Source organism: Pelodiscus sinensis, chromosome 5 (assembly GCF_052426305.1).
Source record: "Pelodiscus sinensis isolate ZL-2025 chromosome 5, ASM5242630v1, whole genome shotgun sequence".
Lineage (NCBI taxonomy): Eukaryota > Metazoa > Chordata > Testudines > Trionychidae > Pelodiscus > Pelodiscus sinensis.
In genome coordinates, this window is record NC_143056.1 from 46,866,898 (window position 1) to 46,889,074 (window position 22,177).

The following is a 22,177-nucleotide window of genomic DNA, read 5'->3' on the forward strand; positions in this document are numbered from 1 at the left end:
ATGAATGATTTGTGCATTACTTTATAGAGTAGTTAGGTTGACTTAAAAAAAAACCCTTCCTTTTTAATTTTCACCATTTTGTGCCAATTCTCAAGTAACTGTCTCTCCTGAAATAACAGGGCTCCTTTTTCAACACTGTCCTGCGTAACTGACTAGTTTGTTCAGCTGGGAAAGTGTTGGTTTAGAGGTGCAGGCTAGCACTGCTGTTGTCAGGGGTCTATTAATGTTTCCATTATGGTACTAAGACCTGTTTTCAGGAGTTTATAACTTGGCCATAAAAAACAGTTAAGGCTGAACTTCGGTAGTTTTCAAAATGTATTTACAAATAACAAAAAATTCCATTTAAGTGAGATTTTTTTAAGTTCCGTGTGTGTAAAAAATAATATCCTGACACCTTTTTAGCAACTATGACTCAAACAGGTTTTGGTACTAAAACTGAAATTTTCTGGCCATTAGTGTGCAACCTGGACTGGATTATCTTGAGCATTTTGGGGAGTAGGGGAGGACAGAGAAGGGGGAGTTTGAAGAAGCTCAGTACAAACAGAGCTACTGAAGTCTAAAAGTAGCTGACCACTGCTCTTGCACAGTATCTCTTCCCATTTGTATTTATTAGTATACATCTAGGTTAGCATTGTAATGCCTTCATGCCGTGGGTTAATGTAAGATTTCTAGGTATGATATCTGAGGTTTGTTTAATAATGTTGTAGGAGAAAATGGAATCTGTTGCATCAAAAATTCGCATAAAATGTGGTTACACATATATTTATTCTAAACGGGGCAGACGATCTATTATTTCAGCTCTAGTAAAATTCCTTTAGAGTTTTTTTAAGATGGAGTAGAATTATATAAAAGAGAACCATTAAAACTCCTTGGACATTGTTAGTCATTTGTCTTATATTCATCAAAGTAAAGAAAGTAATAGATTTTCACCTGAAACTTCGCCCTTAACTTGTCTTGTTATGCCTTACTATATAGTACAAATTGTAAGAGCACAAACTGATAATGAATACCATATAAACTGTAATATTGGGGCACAGCCGAGTGGATAAGAATAGAGTTTCAGGCTTTAATGGTGTATTTCCAGGGATTCATTTGAGTTGTAATGTTATTTTGTGCTTTCGGTGTTCAATTATCTACAGCTAATAATGAAAAACAGGTAATTTTCTATGGAGTGAGCGAATAGCATCATATAAAAATGATTACTTTAGGTAGCAAACGAGCTATGTAAAATATTGTATCACTTAAAATGGTTTGTCTCTTGCTAACAATAGACACACAGGTTAAGATTTGCAAAGCTGTGCTTGGGATTTAGCTACACATTTCAATGTGTGGCTAAATCCCCTCTGCTACTTTGAAAATCTCCACCTCAGCACTTTAATGTAGCTGCCCCCTCTTTTGAAATACGTTTTTCAGTACAGCTGTTGAAAGTGGGATGAATACTCAAACTACCATTATTTACAGTCCCTTCCTTACTACAGCTTGCTATTGGCAATTTTCCACTTAAAATGCATTGGGGTCTTCATATTTTAAAATGTCTTGATTTATTTCCCTTCTCTTGCAGGCAAAATAAAATCTTCAGGTGACTAAACCACATTGGCAGTAGGGAGTGAATTTAATGTGTGCTTTGTTGTGGTGTGCAACTTTTTCTTTGCCAATTTATTACAATATGAAAAAATATAATAATGCACCAGGGGGAGTGGGGTTGAACTCACAAAAGAACTCAGAATGCTAATGAAAACTGAAAAGGGGATCTTAATTTCTCATTCAACAGCAGTTTAAAAAATCTCTTGCCAGAAAACCATAGAGTAGCAGCCATTTCCGTGTCCTCCGGGTCAGATGGAAAGGTGCTATGTCATTACCAGAAGGGAAATCGAAACCTCATGAAGAAAAAGATTCAAAAATACATGATCCCTTTTACTAGCATTAAAAAAATCCTGAAACGTTTCTTTGTTGGGTATAACACTTAATTAAGATTTACTAGAGATAGATAATTTATATTAATATTTTGAACGATCTAATATTATAGATAATTTCATAGTGAATCTTTGGCTTCAGCGTACTAACAAATAATTAATAGTATGAATTCTAGAATAACTTCTCAGTATTCAAGTGCTTCATCAAATGCATGTTTTATTTTAGATAGCTAAAAGTAGCCCAGCCTTTGTTGGCAGCAGGCTTTTCAAAATAATTGACAATAGCTTTGATATTTGTTTGTTTGTTGCTTGATTGCTTGTTTCACAAGGCAACCAAAATTCTCAACATGATCTTTAGGTTAATAATAGACCTAAACACTGTGGCACTTGAAAGTTTGTCTTTGGCCAACAGAAGTTGGTCCAATGAAATTATGTTAGTCACCTTGTTTCTCTCATATCCCACAACCAATATGGTCTTACAACAGGTCCTTCCCAAATTATCTTACCTGCCATGATTCATTGATGCAGAAACTTTAAGGCTTGAAGGAACCATCCTGATCATCTAGTCTGACCTCCTGAACGCTGCAGGACACAGAGCTTCACCCATTTGTGAACTAGAACCCAAACCTCTGCCTGCAGTGTCTGAAGTAGCCATGTCTCAGATCATTCAAGACATTAAAGATCATCCCCAGCATCTTAAATTGCATCCTGAAGCATACTGGACGCCAGTATAGAATTCCAGACAGATTTTGTGACCATGCATGGTGGGACCTGTAAATCTGTGAGTTCAGCACCCTCCAAGCCCAGCACCCCGGACAGTCACCTGGGCTGTCTGACCCTAAATCCAACCCTGTCTCCATTGGCTAGAGCATCTGAGCGCGCTGTAGGAGTAGCCACAAGTAAGAACATTATAATAGTTTATAAAGAGTAATCAAGTTGTGGCTAGTTTTCAAGTTTATACATGAAAGTAATGGCTGATGTTTCTTAGACAGATTTGGCTGCAGAAGCCCTTGCTGATATCAGGGAAACCAGGAGCAACAAAAGGCCAAAGAGGACCCCAAGACTGCAAATTAATTTATCAAATGCTCGATCTCTACCCTTCATTTTCATAGTGCTGACACCAGCTCTGTTCATTACTTTAAATGTTTGTCTTTGCAAAGAAGGAAATTAACAGAAGAGGTTGGCTTTTGTTTGTGTGTAATATTAAACTTAGAAAAGAGCAGTAGTTCTGTTCTTCATCAAAGTCAGTAGGTTCATTTGCTTCGACTTAAATGCATGCAAGTTCAGAACTGTAGTATGGTAACTTTTTTGCTGTATAACCAACGCTAAGTACTGAGCAATGTTCTCATTTTATGGCTCAAAATTAAAAATGTGCTTGTAAAACAGCAAGTTTTACCTTTTTATCTGCTGTATGTTTTGTTTTGGATTGTGTAACATAAAGAAGCCACAATAGTGTATATAGAAAAAAAATTACTGATTCCTCAGAGCTTTACTCCTAACAATAGATCGCTGCACTTTTTTGGCTCTTGGTGATCTCTTATTGGTGCTGTTTTGTGTTTAATGAATCAGGGTTATGAGAAGGTTACATCTAGGAGAAGGTTTGTATTTGTAAATTTGTCTCTGTATCTGAGGTATTTTTAGTGCCGATAACCATGTGTTACTGGAGCCCTAAATACAGAAAATTAATTTCCCATGATGTTTGCCAAGAAAACTTCATAATGGATTCTGCTCTTCAGCTATCTCAGGTTGTTAGAAGATGTGTTTGTAACAGGTGTTTCCTCAAGACCCTTCAATTGGGAAGGGAAAAAAGCAAAGTAAGAGTAATTAATCTGATTTATCATAATTTGGACAAGAAATGTTAGTGGTGGTTTCTTTCTTCCATGTGGATTTTTTTAACTGATAGGTAGACTTCTCAGCTGGGACATAAAGAATAAAGATAATTTTGTAAAGGAATGAGTATCATGAAAAGGATGAGAAACCATCCTGAATAAGATTACTGTAACTAATTACAAAGGGTAAAATTAACCCCTATGCAGAGAGCCAGCTCAAAGTACCACTAAACGACTTAAAACTTCATGAGAGGGGTTTGGTGTTATAAAGGCCTTTCTGCTTCTCTGCAAAAGGATGAATTTCTCCTAGACAAAATATATTTTTTAAATTGTATGCACAAGTTAGAGCCAGACACCAGACGCTCTAATAACTTAAGCTGTACTCAATCTTTGTAATAGTCTTTACCAATCAATAAGGTGTCCTTGAATATTTCTTTCAGGGTGTTAAGCACACGTGCATTTTTCTCCCATGTCAGGTATGAGTTTGTCTGGTGTCACCTGCATTTTTTTCTTGCATTGACATATTTCAGACAATGCAAAGAAAAATCACTATTTGTTTTATTTGCTTTGTATTCCTCACTAGTAAAGGGCAAATTACAAAAAGTTTGGAGGGCTAGTAGTTTGTGTTTTAAAAAAGTTGTTCATTCAGTTGTAGAAATGTCTCCCCCTCTTGTTTTCTCATTCATTGGGTGATCTGTTTCTCTCCCTGCCTTACTCCTAGTCTACCCTAACAACTTATGAGACTTTCTATCAGAGGTAAGGTGCAAACAGCTGGAGAGCACTAAATTCAGTGCAGTCCGACCAGTGAGGCTATCACATAAATGTGTGGAGAAAGAACAGCAATGGATTGGGACTGGAATGAGACATGGGTTTTGGGGGATAACTGAATTATGGGTTGGAGGTGATCTGCATAACCATGAAATGTAGATGTAGGACAGGGAAATGTTTGGCCTTGTTCTCCTGTTGCCTTTGAATTAGTTCACCTGTCCGCCTCGTGAGTAGTTTACTGATAGAGCACTCCCATTAAGTCAGAAAGCTAAAAATTCCTATGCAGTATACAACCACACAGTAAACTGCCTCCTTAATTGATGAACACAATGCCAAATGACTGTTGGGCATTGATTTCACAGTTCTCCTATAATTTAAAAGTAAAAGAGGTTGGTACAGCCTGCTCTAGAAATAGAATACAAGTTCTAAACCTTATTTTATGACTTTGGAGGAGACCTAATTGTGCTTGGTTTTATCCTGAGATATTGTTAAATTTGTGCTACTTTACAGGACCTGGGTCTTCTTCTTATCATAGAATCATAGAATACTAGGACTGGAAGGGACCTTCAGAGGTCATCGAATCCAGTCCCCTGCCCTCATGGCAGGACCAAATACTGTCTAGACCATCCCTGATAGACATTTATCTAACCTACTCTTAAATATCTCCAGAGATGGGGATTCCACAACCTCCCTGGGCAATTTATTCCAGTGTTTGACCACCGTGACAGTTAGGAACTTTTTCCTAATGTCCAACCTAAACCTCCCTTGCTGCAGTTTAAGCCCATTGCTTTTTGTTCTATCCTCAGAGGCCAAGATGAACAAGTTTTCTCCAATTGAGGCCTAACCAGTGCAGAGTAGAGCGGAAGAATGACTTCTCGTGTCTTGCTCACAATACAGCTGTTAATACATCCCAAAATCATGTTTGCTTTCTTTGCAACAGCATCACACTGCTGACTCATATTTAACTTGTGGTCCACTATAACCACTAGATCCCTTTCTGCCGTACTCCTTCCCAGACCGTCACTTCCCATTCTGTATGTGTGAAACTAATTGTTCCTTCCTACGTGGAGCACTTTGCATTTGTCTTGATTAAACTTCATCCTATTTAACTTAGACCGTTTCTCCAATTTGTCCAGGTCATTTTGAATTATGACCCTGTCCTCCAGATTAGTCGCAATCCCTCCCAGCTTGGTATCATCTGCAAACTTAATAAGCATACTTTCTATACCAATATCTAATCGTTGATGAAGATATTGAACAGAGCCGGTCCCAAAACAGACACCTGCGGAACCCCACTTGTTATGCCTTTCCAGCAGGATTGTGAACCATTAATAACTACTCTCTGAGAATGGTTATCCAGCCAGTTATGCACCCACCTTATAGTAGCCCCATCTAAATTGTATTTCCCTAGTTTATTGATAAGAATATCATGCGAGATCATATCAAACACCTTACTAAAGTTCTTCTTCAACATCCTTCCTTGGCCTCTTGACTTGTTTCCTGTGTTGGGACTGACCACTGTGCATTTAACTCACGTCCCAACAACAGACTATAATAATGACAAATGCTTTCTTGTATTGCTTGCATTTATACTTTACATGTCTCTAATACCTTCCATATGGGTCTCTGAGTACTTATCAGGCCATAGCACTCTCCTGTGTGGAAAGTAAGCTTTCTGTGTGCTTTGCGAATAGGGAAATCAAGACACATTGATTGGCTTGCCTAAGGCTACACAGGAAGTCCATGGCGGAGTCAGGAATAGAACCTCTTGAGTCCTAGTCCTGGGCTTTAATTAGATCCTCCTTTCTATTTTCCAGGAAGAATTCTTCTACTCCTGCTGGGTCTGAGGCAATCTTCCTTTCCCTGCCTCCATTTTTACCATCTAAAATTTTGTCAGATTTGTGCCACCTATCACTGTCCACTTTTTATTGAATATGAGAAGAACTGAACTGAGGCTTGGGGATTGTGACTTACATTTTTTTGTCATGTAATACAGTTGCTACCAATCTTAGCTGTCTGTTAAAAGCAAAGGGAAACAAGCCCCAAAGCATCTTCAGCCTAAACTCTTCTATCCTCCCCTCAACCCCCAACACCATATGGGGCAGGCCTCCCTTTTAAGCTATTTGTAATTCTCCTTACCTTTACAATGCCCATTACCCAGGAATATGACTGTTCCTCTTCCTTCATCCCATTGGTCCCATATCTTCACATCCAGTCCTCCTCCCTACCCAGAAAAACAAACAAAAATGCACATCAATTGGTGATAGCCACCATGCAATACTACTCAAGCTACTGAGCAATTGATGTGTGACAAGAGCTCCAAGAAATACAATAGTGCAAAAAGGTTACAATGAAAAGGGATCAACCTGTTTAACATAAAAAATTACATATAAACTCATTTTCATGACTGGAACTGGGTGAATTATTCATGCTCTGTGATTGGTCACATAATTTGCATAGCATTCATCTTTCAAAGTAGATAATTTCAAGACATTTATACAAGTATGTCTATTGTGAATACTTGTACAGTTACATATTTATATACGTAACTGAACAATTTTGCCTTTCCACAAATATTTACTCCTCCAAATGTCACAAAGTAAATAAGAGGAATAATGAATCCCATCACAGTGAATGTAATTTTTATTCAAATAAATGTTGAAATACACTTTTTTGCAGTATTTATCTATTTGTACTTATGATTTATCATTTGTAAAGCAAGTAATTTACAGTAGAGAAAACTTTAAATAACAGCTCTGTAGAGAGTCAAAAATAAACCTAGATCTAATATGCAATATGATTCAATACAAAATTCTGCCCCTTGCCTGTTTCTATAAAGTTACTTTCTGCTAGGTTTCTTTATTGCCTTGTACTTAAAATATCATCATTGCTGTACTATAATACTTAAAATATAACCCCATATATTTCTGTAATTTATATCTATAGCTTAAAATAATTAGGGTTTTGTTCTGAAATGTAATGTTCATTTGTTCAACAGCTTGTGTGAATTGAAGGATTTACTGTTAAAATAAACTGAAGAATTATACTCCCAATTTAGTTATTATCCCATAAGCAGTATAAACAACCTGAAGAACTTGTGCCAAATAGTTGAATAAATCACCTTATCATGGTCTATTTTATAAGATTGCATTTCACATGAAATTTAGGCACTCAGTAATGCTGTATACAGCATAGAATCATAGAAAGTTAGTGTTGGAAGAGACTTCAGGAGTGTGACGGCGCGTGGGGGGTCCCCCGTCTCCTGCACCCCGAAATGGCACAAACAGACTGCACCAGCCGGTGGAATAGAGGAAGTTTATTGCCTCTCCAGGTTACAGCATAGCACAGATGTAGTCTGGTCACAGAGCTGGGCTAGGATGCCTCAGGCCCGTTTGAGATGGGGGAGACTGGGCCCCTAAACTCCAGCCCCTTTCCCTAGGCTGTCTCCTCCATGCTTCCAGCCAGCAACTAAACTCACTCTCTTCCAGCCCTGCCCCCCAGCCAGGGCAGCATTCCACCTTCCTTTGTTCCTCTCCATGGGGGGTGTCTGGCCATACTGGTTTGCATAGTGACTCATCCTGTTTTGCTGGGTCGTGGTACCCACGGCAGCCAGTGAGGGTTACCCCAGAGCCAGCAGCATAGAAACCAGCCAGGTACCCCCACTACGTCACAAGGAGTCATTTACTCCAACACATTTCTTGAAGCAGAACCAACCCCAACTAAATCATCCTAGCCAGAGCTTTGTCAAGCTGAATCTTAAAAACCTCTAAGGATGTAGATTCTACTACCTCTCTAGACAACCATTCCAGTGTTTCTCCACCCTCTTAGGGTGTATCTACACTGCACCCTTATCTCAAAATAAGCTACGCAATTTGAGCTACGCAAATTGAGTAGCGTATTTCAAGTTAATTTTGAAATGGCTTATTTTAAAATTTGATGCTGTCTACACAGCACCAACTTTTGAAATAGAGAGCTATTACAAAACATCCCTTAATCCTTGTGGAACAAGGTTTACAGGGAAGTCAGAATAGCATGTTTATTATATTTCAAAATAACAGGCTTACTCAAAAGACAAGGAATAGCTATTTGCATACTTTTGGTATCCCAAAATAGCTCCACAGTGAAGACATAGCCTTGGTGAAATCATTTTTCCTAATAACCAAACTAGACCTCCCCCACTGCAACTTGAAACCATTTCTTCTTGTTCCTAGACAACCCTAACAGCTGCCCAGAGAGCACTATGTGGTGCTCTGGTGGCAATTTAAAAGGCTCAGTGCTCTGGGCGCTGCTGCTGCCACAGCATCAGTAGTGGCAACCAGAGCCCCAAGCTCCTTTGAATCACTATGTCCCAGGGCAGTTGCCCCTTTGTCCCCTCTCCTCCTGTCGGTGGGCTTGTCTGAATCCATATACAGCACTAACAAATTACACCAGGGTAAATGTTTAAGTTAAATTTGATAGCTGTTTAAATTGTGATCCAGTTATATTTTAATAAAAGCATCTAAACTGCTAAAAATGTAGCTTTACACTATCAATTTTCAAATCTAGTTATGCTTATAGGAGCAACTGCAATTAGGTATGTCTGGAATCACAGGAAATTAATTAAAGCATAAGCTTTAGTTGTTGACTTTGCAGTTCAGAAAGCTATAAATGTTAAATAGCTTTTTTAGAATTGACATTGCACAGAAGATTTAATTTGCTTTTGTTACTCTGCCAAACAATTTTTCAACTATCAGTAATATCATATAAATTGAGTGAGTACCCAAAGTTATATATTTACATTATGCATATAAATGCTTTCACTACTTCATACTTTGCAGTCATGGACAGAAATATCAAGGATTTGATTCACATCTTAAAACTGCACTATGCAGCTGTCATCTCAGCTAGACGTAACAAGGGTAAAAAAGTCAAAGAAGAGACAGAAGTTTTTCACTTATTTATAAAGATCATGAATATGGTCCAAATGCAGATTTTTTTTGAGAGACAGAGAGCATATATGATCCCATCAACAAGACAACTGATGTCTTGTCAACTGAGTATTGAGCATCAAGAATCTCAGGAATTCATGGGTGAAATCCTGGCCCCATTGAAAACAATGGGCAAAACTTCTATTGAGTTTAATGGAGCCAGGATTCACCCCATGAGTCTGTGCTATGCGGATGAGGTTTGGTTGCTGACAGTATATTTCACTGCAGATATCAAATACTGATTTACTTCTTTTGACTATAAGGAAATTGTAGTAATTTTAAGATGAGTTGAAAAGCTTGTGGCAAATATCTGCAACAGACAGAGATGGGACACAAGCAATGTTCCCTGTGAGTTGTGTACTTGTGCAGCTCAGGAGAGATTCAAGTGCTGCCCAGTTGATTAGCTGAGGGCCCCCGCTAGGCTTTATGTATCCACAGGTGGGCACATTTGCACATGCATTGGTCCACATACCATATTACTCCACACACAAAGATTAGGGAGAACATTGGACACTAGATGGAGTGGGGGTGAGTTTCTACAATTAATTCTTTTTTCAGGTCTGTCTGGTAGGTCTTGCCTACATGCTCAGGAAGGAATTTTCTCCAGGAGCAAATTGACAGAGAGGTGTGGTGGGAAGGGTTGCCTTCCTTTGCAGCACAGAGCATGGCCTGGGACACTTGCAAGTTTCAACTGGTGTACATAATGTCTTCTCTACAACTTGAAGTCTTTACATCACAATTTGAGGACTTCAGTAACAAAGTCTGAGGTTATAATCTATTACAGGAGGGGGTGGGTGAGTTTCTGTGGCCTGAAATGTGCAAGAAGGTCAGACTAGATGATCATGATGGTCCTTTCTTGATTTAAAGTCCATGAACCTATGAGAAAGCCTTACATAAAATGTAGCATCAGATGGAGGAGAGTTGGTAAGGGCTGGGTGAACAGACTTTAAAAGCAAAAATACCTCAGACACCTGTGGTGTCAGGAATCCAGAAGATTATCTTGGTGGGAGTTAGTTGTATTGACAGCTATGGGAGGGAGAGAATAAGAAGTAGCTCTTTTTCTCAGTCAAGTAACATCTCAGCCTCTCTTTTTCCCAGCATCTTACGGATTCTACTGTATGCAGGATAAGACTGTCTGAAGGACTTTTACAGTCCTGGGGTCACTGGGAAGTATCAGGGGGTATGTCTACACTACCACCCTAGTTCGAACTAGGGTGGTTAATGTACGCAACTGGAGTTGCAAATGAAGCCCGGGATTTGAATTTCCCGGGCTTCATTTACATATTGCTGTGTGCTGCCATTTTTAAATGTCCGCTAGTTCGGACTCCGTGCCCGCGGCTACACGCGGCACGAACTAGGTAGTTCAGATCAGGCTTCCTAATCGTTCCATGAGGAGTAACAGTAGTTCAGAATAGGAAGCCTAATCCGAACTACCTAGTTCGTGCTGCATGTAGCCGCGGGCATGGAGTCCGAACTAGCGGACATTTAAAAATGGCGGTGCCCGGCAATATGCAAATGAAGCCTGGGAAATTCAAATCCTGGGCTTCATTTGCAACTCCGGTTGCCTACATTAACCACCCTAGTTCGAACTAGTGTGGTAGTGTAGACATACCCAGGGAGACTGCAGGAGTTTACAAAAAGTGGGAGGAAACACTGGATTTTTCAAAACCAACAAGGACAGTGGGACAGATGTCTGATTTTCAGAGACATGTGAGCACCCTATGTAAGAGGGTATGGAACAGAGTCTGCTTCAATGAATGATACAGTGATTACTAATGAGAAATGGCTGACTGAGATGGCAAAAGAAGACAAGCATGCTTTATGCTGAATACTAGTTTATTTGTGCTTACACCTTAGAGGAGTCATTCAAGGGCAGTTTCTGTTAAGGTGAAAAGCACCTGAGCTTATTTAACCTGCAAATGCCAGTTGTACAGCTGCACAAATATGGGTCATATCAGTGTAACTTCTTTGATATTGGATCATGGATGTTTAGAACTTGTGGCTACGTCTATATTGGCAAGTTTTTGCGCAAATACTCTTTAACGCAAGAGTTTTTGTGTTAGAGTATTTGAGTAAGAGAGCGTCTATACTGGCATGTGCCTTTGTGCAAAAGATGTGCTTTTGCACAAGAGCATCCGTGCCAGTGTAGACGCTCTCTTGCGCAAGAAAGCTCCGATGGCCATTTTAAACATCAGGCTTTCTTGCGCAAGAAATTGATGTTGCCTGTCTACACTGGTCTCTTGCGCAAGAACAGTTGCGCAAGAGGGCTTATCCCTGAGTGGGAGCGTCAGAGTATTTGTGCAAGAAGCACTGATTTTATACATTAGAATATCAGTGTTCTTGCGCAAGTAATCGTGGCCAGTGTAGACAGGTGGAAAGGTTTTGCACAATGTAGACGTAGCCTGTGAGTTTAGGTTTTGAATAAACAGCAAAAATCTAAATATATATATATATATATATATTTAAAATAGCCATTTTTACATGGTTTCCACCTGAGGCCACAAACCTTCCTGTCCCCATCCTTTCCTCTCCCTTTTCAGGCTCTTGTCCTCCACTAATTTAGGAATCCCTCTGTTTATATAATCTGGGGTGAATTGAGAACAGTGGCTCCTGTTTTCTCTTACAAACATCAGGAAACTTTAGTGGAAATTGCAAGGGGAGAGGAGATTTTAAGTAATATTGCTGCTGCAGCATTTAGAAGAGACTGTAGAATCAATAAAGCCAGAGAAGAGGTTACAGCTAAGAAAAAAGATCAGATGTTTGAATCTTTTTCTAGTGATATGTTCTATAAACTTGCAGCTTGTTGCAGTACCCATGGTCTATTGATTTTTGTTGTGTGGCAATTTTGTTAATGCACTGGTGCTTTAGAGGGCTCTGCGTGCGCAGAATCAGGTTCCCATATGGAGACCTTGAAGAGGACAGTGGCCTTATCTTGTTAGCTTCGTTTTGTTCTATCTCTGAAAAACATTTAGTTGAAGATTTTGCTTTTTAGACATCAGAATCTTAACCAGACCAGAAATGTGTGTTCCTTTTTACTTAGTCCAGGGGGTTAGCTTTGGTAACTCTAACAGGACCAACAATGTATAAGGCAGAATCATCCGGCTTTAAAAAAATGCAAGAAATTCATTAGAATGTGAGCATTTGGTTAGTACCATTTTCAGGGAGGACTAAATTTGTAGCAGGAAAAAAAATCATTGTGTGTCTCCAGGTTGTGCTCAATCCTCTAGGCAGTAATTTCAACCAGGCCAGGCTGTTTTTGAAGTGAATGCTTTCAGCCTTCTTTATTATTATTAGTGCTACTTCAGGGTGCTGCTGTGGCTGCCTCTCTTCCCCCTCCGCCCCAGAAAAACAAATAAACATCCTGTCAGCTCTTCCTCTAGCTTCTTATAACAAGTACTGGTGATGGGTTAGCTAGTACATTAAAAATTACACCTTATTTTATTGAGGCAAGCAATTCCAAATCAAAGAACACAGTTCAGAGATGTAGATTAGAGTATATAATTGGCATGTATTTTAAGATTGCTGTTAAAGCTCTTAAAAAGATTTACTAGGGAAGGAATGGATCCAAAAACCCTAAAGGAAGGAATATGTCATTTGTGTCAGTGTTACAAATGGACTCTCTTAATATTAAGATTTTATCTCCCTTTAAAAAATAAATTGAAATACATTTAATAAATATTATTTGCCATTTTTGTAAGACGTTATCCTTTTACCCCATTAACTGATACAAATTGATTAACAATTATTTTATTAAAGCGCTTATTCTGTCTATGCATTTTTATGAGCAGAAATATTAAGTATTAAGAACTATGGGATTATGGATGTTAAATATTGGTTGATTGAGTAGTCGATTAACATCGTGAATTCTTATCAATTATGCAACTATTCTCTAGTCCCCAGGGGTGGGGCCAGCAGCCAGTGTGCTATGGCCTCATTCCCAAGGAGCTCCCTGCCACTCCCTGCATAATTATGTAATTAATGGCAAGTTTCCATTAGCAACTGGTGGTCCATGGAAAGGTTTGCATTGAGCCAGGTGAGCCATGGGCCAAAAAGTTTGAGAATCACTGTTTTGAAGGAGAGGGGCCTAAGTTTTTCCAAGAGTATTTTAGCAGCAATTGCCTTTATTCTAAACTAGAGGATTTACCCAGCCTTTCCCAGGCCCTTGAGGGGCTCAGAGTAGGGGACAGGAGGTACAGTAGTCAGGGCAGGGAGCTAGAAGGTACAGACTCAGTCAAAGAGTTTGCGGGGCCCAAGGCAGCACACTGTGGTTGGCTGCTCCACGGAGCCAGGTGGCTCGCAGCCCTGGCAACAAGTGCAGGGGTGGCCCACAACATTTTGTCACCTGAGGCGGAGAGCTCAAATGACGCCCCCATGCCACCTTTTCTCCTGCCTGCCTGTTAAGTCTCTTGTGCCCCCCTTCCTCCAGCACAGCACTCCACCATCTCAGTGCAACTAGAGCAGAGAGAATACATATGCACCAGCAGCAGACACAGTTTTCTCCACTCTGGGTCCTAGTGGTGCCCTTCCCCCCCCACACACACACACAGTCTGGCACCTGAGGCGGCCACCTCAGTTCACCTCATGGTAAGGCCAACCCAGTAGCTGGCCAGTGGGTGTTGGGCAGCACAAGACCCTGAAGGCATGGGACGGAAAGCAACTACTTTGCTTGCCTTGCCCTAAGGCCGGGCCTAAGGAGATTCAGAACTCAGGACAGGGAGTGTGGGACTCAGGACATGGGACTCAGGGTGCGGGGGGGGGGGGCAGGGCAGGGGGTGGAAGGTGGGGGGGGGGTTCAAGGCAGAGGTGTGCACAGGAAGTAGGGTGGGGGAGCAGCAGTTGGGGCTGAGCTGCAGTTTCTACCTCCCTCCCCCATCCTGTATTCACGGGGGTAGGAACAGGGCCGCATTTCCCAGCACCACCAGTTTGTATTCACAGAGAGGAGGCAAGGGCCACGAACGGTCTGCAGTTTCCAGTCCCTTGGACTGTACTTGTAGAAGGTTCCCAGATCCCTCCTGGCCTCTACTCATGAGGGTGGGTGTGACAGGGTACGTGCCCACACTAGCCCTTTAAGGGCAAAAACCACTCCTCGTGGAATGAGGAGTAACGGTAGTTCGGACTAGGAAGCCTAGTCCGAACTACCTAGTTCGTGCCGCGTGTAGCCGCGCGGCACGGGGTTCGAACGAGCAGGGATTTAAAAATGGCGGCGCCCAGTTTATGCAAATGAAGCCTGGGAAATTCAAATCCCGGGCTTCATTTGCAAGTGCGGTATGCCTACATTACCCCGCTAGTTCGAACTAGCGGGGTAGTGTAGACATACCCTCAGGGTATGTCTACACTACAAAGTTAATTCGAACTAACAGACGTTAGTTCGAATGAACTTTGATAGGCGCTACACTAGCGCTCCGTTAGTTCGAACATAATTCAAACTAGCGGAGCGCTTAATTCGAACTAGGTAAACCTCATTCTATGAGGACTAACGCCTAGTTCGAATTAGCTAGTTCGAATTAAGGGCTGTGTAGCCACTTAATTCGAACTAGTGGGAGGTTAGCCCTTCCCAGCTTGCCCTGGTGGCCACTCTGGCCAACACCAGGGAAACTTGTCTGCCCCGCTCCCGGCCCCGGAACCCTTAAAGGGCCACGGGCTGGCTAAACAGTTTGTGCCAGTTGCAAGGCTGCCAGCACCCAGCCAGCAGACCCTGCACCTGCCACGCCATGAGCCAGCCACCCAATGCCACCCAGCCCTCCCCCTCTTCCCGGAATGAGTCTGGCGGCTCCCAGGAGCCTGCCCGGGGCTGCAAGAGGCGGGTGCCCGCTTGGTCTAGTGCAGAGATCGTGGACCTCATTGAGGTTTGGGGGGAAGCCTCCAATGTCCACGATCTCCACACTAGCCACAGGAACGCGGCTGTCTACGGCCGCATGACTGACAGCTTGGCCGCCAGAGGCCACCAGCGGACCCGGGAGCAGGTCTGCTGCAAAATAAAGGACCTGCGGCAGTCCTACTCCCGGGCCTGCCTGCCAGGGGCCGACCCAGAGGCCTGCCCCCACTTTCAGGCCCTGGACCACATCCTGGGGGCTCACGCCGTCCATGCCCCCCGGGTGGTCATCGACCCCGGGGCAGAGGGACCGGTCCTGGACACCGAGGAGGAGGAGCCAGAAGATGCCGCAAGCCAGGAGCCTGCCCAGGACCCAGGACCCCTGAGGAACGCCACAGACAACATCTCCTGTGTCGTCCGAGGCCGGGGAGGCCTCCACCTGTGAGTACCATCATGCTCCCGTTATATGTACGAGGGGGTGGGGGGGAGAGGGAGCCCAGGGACCGTGCCTTGCCCACCATGGAGCAGCAGCTGGGTGTCATGCAGGGGCCTTGGCCTTGCAGAGGGGGACTGGGTTTCACCCACCTTGTCCCCAGGGAGAACTGACCGCTGCTCTTGTTTCACCACAGCCGCAGCACCTGGGACTGCAGGGCGCACCACCCCGCCTGCAACAGCCACCCGCGCCCGGGCCAGCCGTCGTGCCGGAAACCAGGAGGACTACCAGCGGCGGCACCTCCGGTTCATGGAGCAGCTGCTCCGCAACCAGGAGCACTGGGTCCGGGAGGACCTTCGGCTGCGCCAGCGGAGTGTGGATGCGCTGGAGGAGCAGGGCCGTGGCCTCAGAGGCCACCTCCAGACCCTGGTGGACCGGTTCCTGCCTCCTCCTGCTCCAGCTCCTGCGGCTGCCGCAGCTCTCGCTCCTCCTCCCACCCCTGCTGCCCCTGCTCCCTCTGCTGCCCCAGCTCCCTCTCCGGCTTCCTCCGCACCCCCCGTCCTTCCTGCCCCACCCTCCACACCCGCTCCCCTCCGAGGTCCCCGCACCTGCAGTGTTGCGAGACGGGAGAGCCAGCCGGACCCCCAAGCCTGAGCTTTCCCTTCCCTTCCTCCCCTTCCACCCCCTTCCAGCTCCCTCCTCCCAGGTTTCCCCCTCCCCTCTCCCACCCTCACTCCTCTCTCCCCCACCCCAGTTATGTAAAATAAAGAGAGTTTTTTTGCCAAAACAGGTGTCTTTATTTGACATTAGGAAGGGAGATTAGGGAGGGGAAAGGGGAAGGGGGAAGGGTGGAAGAAGGCCCCAGTGGGGCATGCAGGGAGAGTTCAGTCCTCCTCCTCCACCTGGAAGCTCTCCCGCAGGGCTTCCCGGATCCGGACAGCCCCCCGCTGGGCTTCCCGGATGGCGGCGGTGTGGGGCTGAGCATACTGGCCAGCCATGCGGTCAGCCTCAGCCATCTAGGCTGGCAGGAAAGCCTCCCCCTTCCTCTCGCACAAATTGTGCAGCACAGAACATGCTACCACCATGGGAGGGATGTTGTGCTCGGCGAAGTCGAGGAGGGTGAGGAGGCACCTAAATTGGGCTTTCAGTCACCCGAAGGCCCCCTCAATGATGATGCAGGCCCTGGTCAGCCTCGCATTGAAGGCCTGGCGGAAGGCCTCCATGCCCCGTGTAGGGCTTCATGAGCCAGGGCTGTAGGGGGTAGGCCGCATCCCCCACCAGGCAGACGGGCATGTCCACGTCCCCGACCCTGATGTGGCGGTCGGGGAAGAAGGTCCCGGCGTGCAGCCTCTGGGACACGGAGGAGTTCCGGTACACCCTAGTGTCATGTGCCTTGCCGGACCAGCCCACATTAATGTCCGTGAACTGTCCCTGGTGGTCACACACAGCCTGCAGGAGGATGGAGAAGTACCCCTTGTGGTTCACATATTGGGAGGCCTGGTGTTCGGGGGCACGGAAGGGGATGTGCATCCCGTCGATGGCCCCCCCGCAGTTGAGGAAGCCGAGGGCGCCGAATCCCCGGATGACGGCGTCCGGGTCGGCGAGGCGGGCCACCCTGTGGAGCAGCACCCGGTTGATGGCCTTGACCACCTGTGATGAGACACAGCAAACCGCGAATCAGTGGGGCGCCCGGGTGGCTGGGAGTGCTCGTGTCCTAGCAGTGCCCCACGCCCCACTCCCAGGAGCAAACCCCCCGGGCAGCGTGTAGTACGGCCGGGAGAGACCAGCCCCTCCGGTGTGGGGCACTTTTGCCTCCTCACCCTCCCCGACCCCCCGTTTTCCCTGGGGTGGCCCATCCCCTCCTTGCAGCCCTCCTTGCCCCCGGCCCAGTGGCCAGCGAGTGCCGTACCTGCATGAGCACCGCTCCGACGGTGGATCTTCCCACGCCGAACTGGTTCCCGACGGATTGGTAGCTGTCCGGCGTCAAGAGCTTCCAGAGGGTGATGGCCACATGCTTCTGGAGGGGGATGGCGGGCCTCATGCGAGTGTCCCTTCTGCGCAGAGCAGGGGCGAGCCACTCGCAGAGCTACAGGAAGGTGTCCCTCTTCATCCTGAAGTTCTGGGTCCACTGTTGGTCTTCCCAGCGCTCCAGGACGATGCGGTCCCACCAGTCGCTGCTGGTGTCCAGACGCCAGATGCGGCGGGGCACGCAGGCACCCAGGCGCCGCCGCAGCTGCTCCATGAGCCCCAGGGTGGCCAGGTGGAGAGGCAGGGGGCTGACGTGCACCAGGTGGAACAAGGCAGCCTCCAGCCATTGCTGGCAGGCTTGCAGCAGCAAGTCCATAAACTGCACCAGAAAGTGCAGGGCGAGCTCTGGCTCCATGTTGCCACCTGCGGCGGCGTCCCCAAAGGGAAGCACCGACACAGATGGGCGCAGAGAAAAACGCTTTGCTGTCCCTCGGCGAGGTAGGCAAGCAAGCGGAAAAACTGAGAACCGGCTGTCCAGAGGGATCCCTTTAAGCACGAGCCTCAGCCTCAGACAGCAGCCACACAAAGCAACTACTGACCTGATGCCCTGCCGGTTTCAGCTGCCCTTAAATGCGCCCCTGCGTCCAATCAGTGTGGACGTGCTAGTTCGAATTAGGAAAATGCTAATTCGAACTAGTTTTTAGTTCTAAATGCGCTAGTTCGAATTAGCTTAGTTTGAATTAGCGCTGTAGTGTAGACATACCCTCTGGGAAGAATGCAGTTTAGAGCAAGTTACAAGCAAAGGGGCTGAGAGTTACAAAGATTACAAAGTTGCAGCTTACACTCAGTAAGTTTCTGAACTTATAAAGCAATGTTGCTGACAGTTACAACGTTGCAAGGTTTTACAAAGATTACAATGAGTTGCAGAGTTTAAAAATTAATGCAGTTACAAAGCTTCAGAGAATCGTTTACAAATCAACAGTAATGAAGTGACTTAGAAGACAGTTGTTTCCCCCGCACCTCACAATGCAGTCAGCAGGAGGTTTTTGTCAGTTTCTAAGTCACGTGTTGTCAGGCCCTTACAGTTTAGTGTATTTCCAGAAAATGCATGTGTAAAATCAAGTAATAGCTCAGGCGGAGGATTTTTATGCAGCAGGACTGGTTGCCAGCGGAACTGCCCACAATGCGGCACTGTGGCTGAGGGCTGGGGGAGGAGTTAGGGGCAAAGGGCCACTTACCTGTTTCTATGGCTGGTAAGGTGATGAGCCCTGGCCCCAACTGGCCACTGTCTTACTGGTGCAGCTGCCCCCAGTGGTCACTCAGCAGTATAGCTGTCCTCCAATCAGCTCCATCCCTTTCCATGTTATGGAAAACAGTCCCACCCCGGCACTTCCCATTTTCCTGGCACAACTAAACCCTGACCTTTCTTTAAGTTAGAATAAGAGGAAGCTGCGTACCAAATTTGGTAGTCCTAGCTCTTACTGTTTAGGAGGATTTTTTTTAAACAAACAGTCTCATGGACAGACAGACTGACACCCACACATTTCTAAAATATATAGATAGATTTGTGGTTAGGATGAAAATTTTAAAACTTTAGGGAAAACTTTCGTGGCTTAGGACAGTTTTTCTATGTAAATACCAGTCTACAATTTATTTCAATTACTAGTGAATTTTTAAAAGATTTCTTTTTAAAACAACTGGAATCTATCACTTTTAAATTTAAATTTTGAGTTATAAATGACCAAGGCAAATGATACTAATATTAGTATAAATCCTGCACATTTGTGTGTGCTAAGATTTTATTTTCTGTCTTGATTTCTTAGCTAGTGTAATGTAACAACTTACAACATTCCTTTGCTGTTATTACTGTTGGACTTCGTGCAATGCCATTGAGGCTTTTTCAGCTATTAACCTTCCCTGGGGCTCTTTTCAGACAAAATGTTATGCATTGGGTCTCATATGAGCATAAACCTCTAGAACAGCAGTGTCTACGTTGCCAACTTGGCAGCAAGTTTTCTCACTAATAAAAGAGGTTACTTCAGATGGAGATCCCACATGTGCCTGAGCTGCTTTTCGTAGGAGTTTGGAGTGATCCTGCGTTTCCTTCTAAATGCATTCAGAAGAGGTGTGCGTTTGCCCTCATAATTGCCCAAAGAATGATATTACATCACTGGAAATTGGTTTCCAAGAGTGAAGAAAAATGCTAAGATTTGTTAAAGCATTTAGGAAACGTCGAGAAGCAAAATGTTTCGCTAAAATATGAAAACTTTTTTGGATCCTGCTGAAACCAATTGAAATGGAAGAGAAAATTTCTCTTTAATATCATTTAACTAAAACTGTACTAGTTTGTTACATTATTTTAATCTGATTGCATCTAATCAGAATAAGAAGCTGTATTTTTATGTTGAAGTAGCTCTGCAGTTTTGGTACTCATCTAAAGCACTAATGTATATGATGTGTGAAGAACATAAATGAAAAGGTAAAAATGTTTGTTTTGGGTTGCCCACAGTATTTGATTATAATAATTGGATGATTCCTCATAGCAGGTGTTGTTTAATGCACAGGGCTGATGTTATATGAGTTACAATGGCAGTCTGCAGACTGCCTCACAAAATGCTATTCTGAACTGCAAGTATTAACATTTGTGTTGTTTTGGATGTTGGATAGTAATTAAAAAATCAAACAAGAAATTATATTCTTCCCAACTCTTTTTGAAATGTCCTTGATGTGGAACTTGTCTAGGCGACAAGTCACTCAGGTGGCCATCTTTGCAGCTCTACAGTTTTAAAAATGAGATATGAAAGATTGCACATGGTGCTTTGAGAACTTTCTCTACAAACATCCTTTACTGTGTAGGATGTAGCCAAAGACTTCTAAGTATAATCAAACTGTGAATAAAAGCACAGTGTATCCAATGCTCCCACTGGAAAAAGGCATCATTTATGATCTCCCCCATCCTTCATACACACTTTAAAAAAGGGGGGGAGGTGTTTCGGCCGGGGTGAGGGAGCGGAATGTATGCTCCATCACCTTTTCTGTACTGGCAGCATTGAGAAGTGTGCGTAAACCCATTTAAAGCACTCAATAGATTAACACTGTGAGTTATGCTCACCACCTTTATCCAGAGCTTTTAAAAACTGGAATGTTTGCAGTCATAAATCATAATCTTGTTATTCTTCTTAAGGCTTATGTGCTACAAGCATTGTCAGCTGGCTGCTGAAAGCTCTTCATTGTGTGTCAAAATATGAGCAGAGGAAAGGTGACTTCATTAAAACATTGATAGCTGCATTTTATGTTTGTCTCTTGTGTTAAATGTTCAAAAGTGACTATCAAGAGCCCGATCTAACTTCCAGTAGAGCCTCATGATTATTTTAACTGTATCAGACTCTAAAAATAAGAAATTGTATGGTAGCTTTATTTCACAGTGGTGGAATGTGTTACAAAATTCTAATTCAGATTTCTGAAAACAGGGTCTGGTTCAAAGGCCATTGAAAGACTCCTATGAACTTCCATGGACTTTGGATCAAGCCCATAATTAGCAGTTTATTTTTTTACACAACAAGAAAATTGTAAAAGAGTGCACTATATGTGAGTATTATGAACTACAAAAAAGTGTGAGTACTATGAACTACAAGAAAGTTACTTTTCAAGCTGTATTTCTCTTTTGTTTAATAACTCCTATGAAAGTAGTGTTAATAAGAATAAATATGAGGGGCAGTCTATAATAATGAATAAGATATATCAATAAACCTTAAAATCCCTTTTTATATAGAAATTGGAAAGCTGAAAGTGGCTTTTAAAATCTTTAACTTCTCATGCTGTTATAAATTGTATGTTTTAGGTTCCAAATTCAAAGAGGGAAAACTGATCCAACGAGTTACAAGAGCTTGGGGGACAGTTTTAGGACTATTTTCCGGACCGAAGGGTAAGAATACATATGTTATATTTGTCAATTTTATGTGACTGTTTCTAATCACTCAGCTTTCCAGACATTGGAACACTGCTTTTAAATTAACCCTTTCTCCTGTGGTCAGAATTTGGCAAACATTTTATTTGACATAATAAACACAATCTGAAATCTGTTACACATCATGTAGTTGCAGGATGATTAAGTATGCTCTTTGCTACACCAGTGTGTATGTATTCGTTGAATTCAGTAGTGTAATAGAGGTGTGACAGATTGGGCCCAGAATCTTGTATGCCATTAAAATCCACTCTGTTTCTGAACTATAACTGGCATTCCAACTTCACCAGGGTGGATTAGGTTCCCAGCAGTTGCCCTAATGCTCCACCGGAGCAGCTTTTCAGTTCTGTGGGATATCTAAGATTGTCTCTAGGGGTTCTATCCCACGTTCCAACAGATCACTTAAGCTTGTGCTTAACTTTAAATACATGAGCAGTCTCATGATGTTAGTGAGTTCAGTGGGATTATGCCTAAATTTAAAGTTAAGCACATTAGCCACAGGACTGTTGAATGATTGATGTTT

The 22,177-nt window shown here is 43.7% G+C and overlaps 1 protein-coding gene across 3 annotated transcripts in view; it reads left to right on the plus strand.

Moving 5' to 3' along the window:
• SLC25A21 (solute carrier family 25 member 21) overlaps positions 1-22,177 on the plus strand; it is a 385,337-nt gene that overhangs the window by 269,165 nt on the left and 93,995 nt on the right. For 2 of the 3 annotated variants that reach the window (XM_006117703.5, XM_006117702.5), the window contains one exon: positions 21,532-21,615. In XM_006117703.5, coding sequence (XP_006117765.2) covers positions 21,532-21,615 — 84 coding nt within the window. Of the gene's footprint in view, positions 1-19,705; positions 20,170-21,531; positions 21,616-22,177 lie in introns of those variants that run through there. The other variant, XM_075926921.2, reaches the window with a different exon arrangement.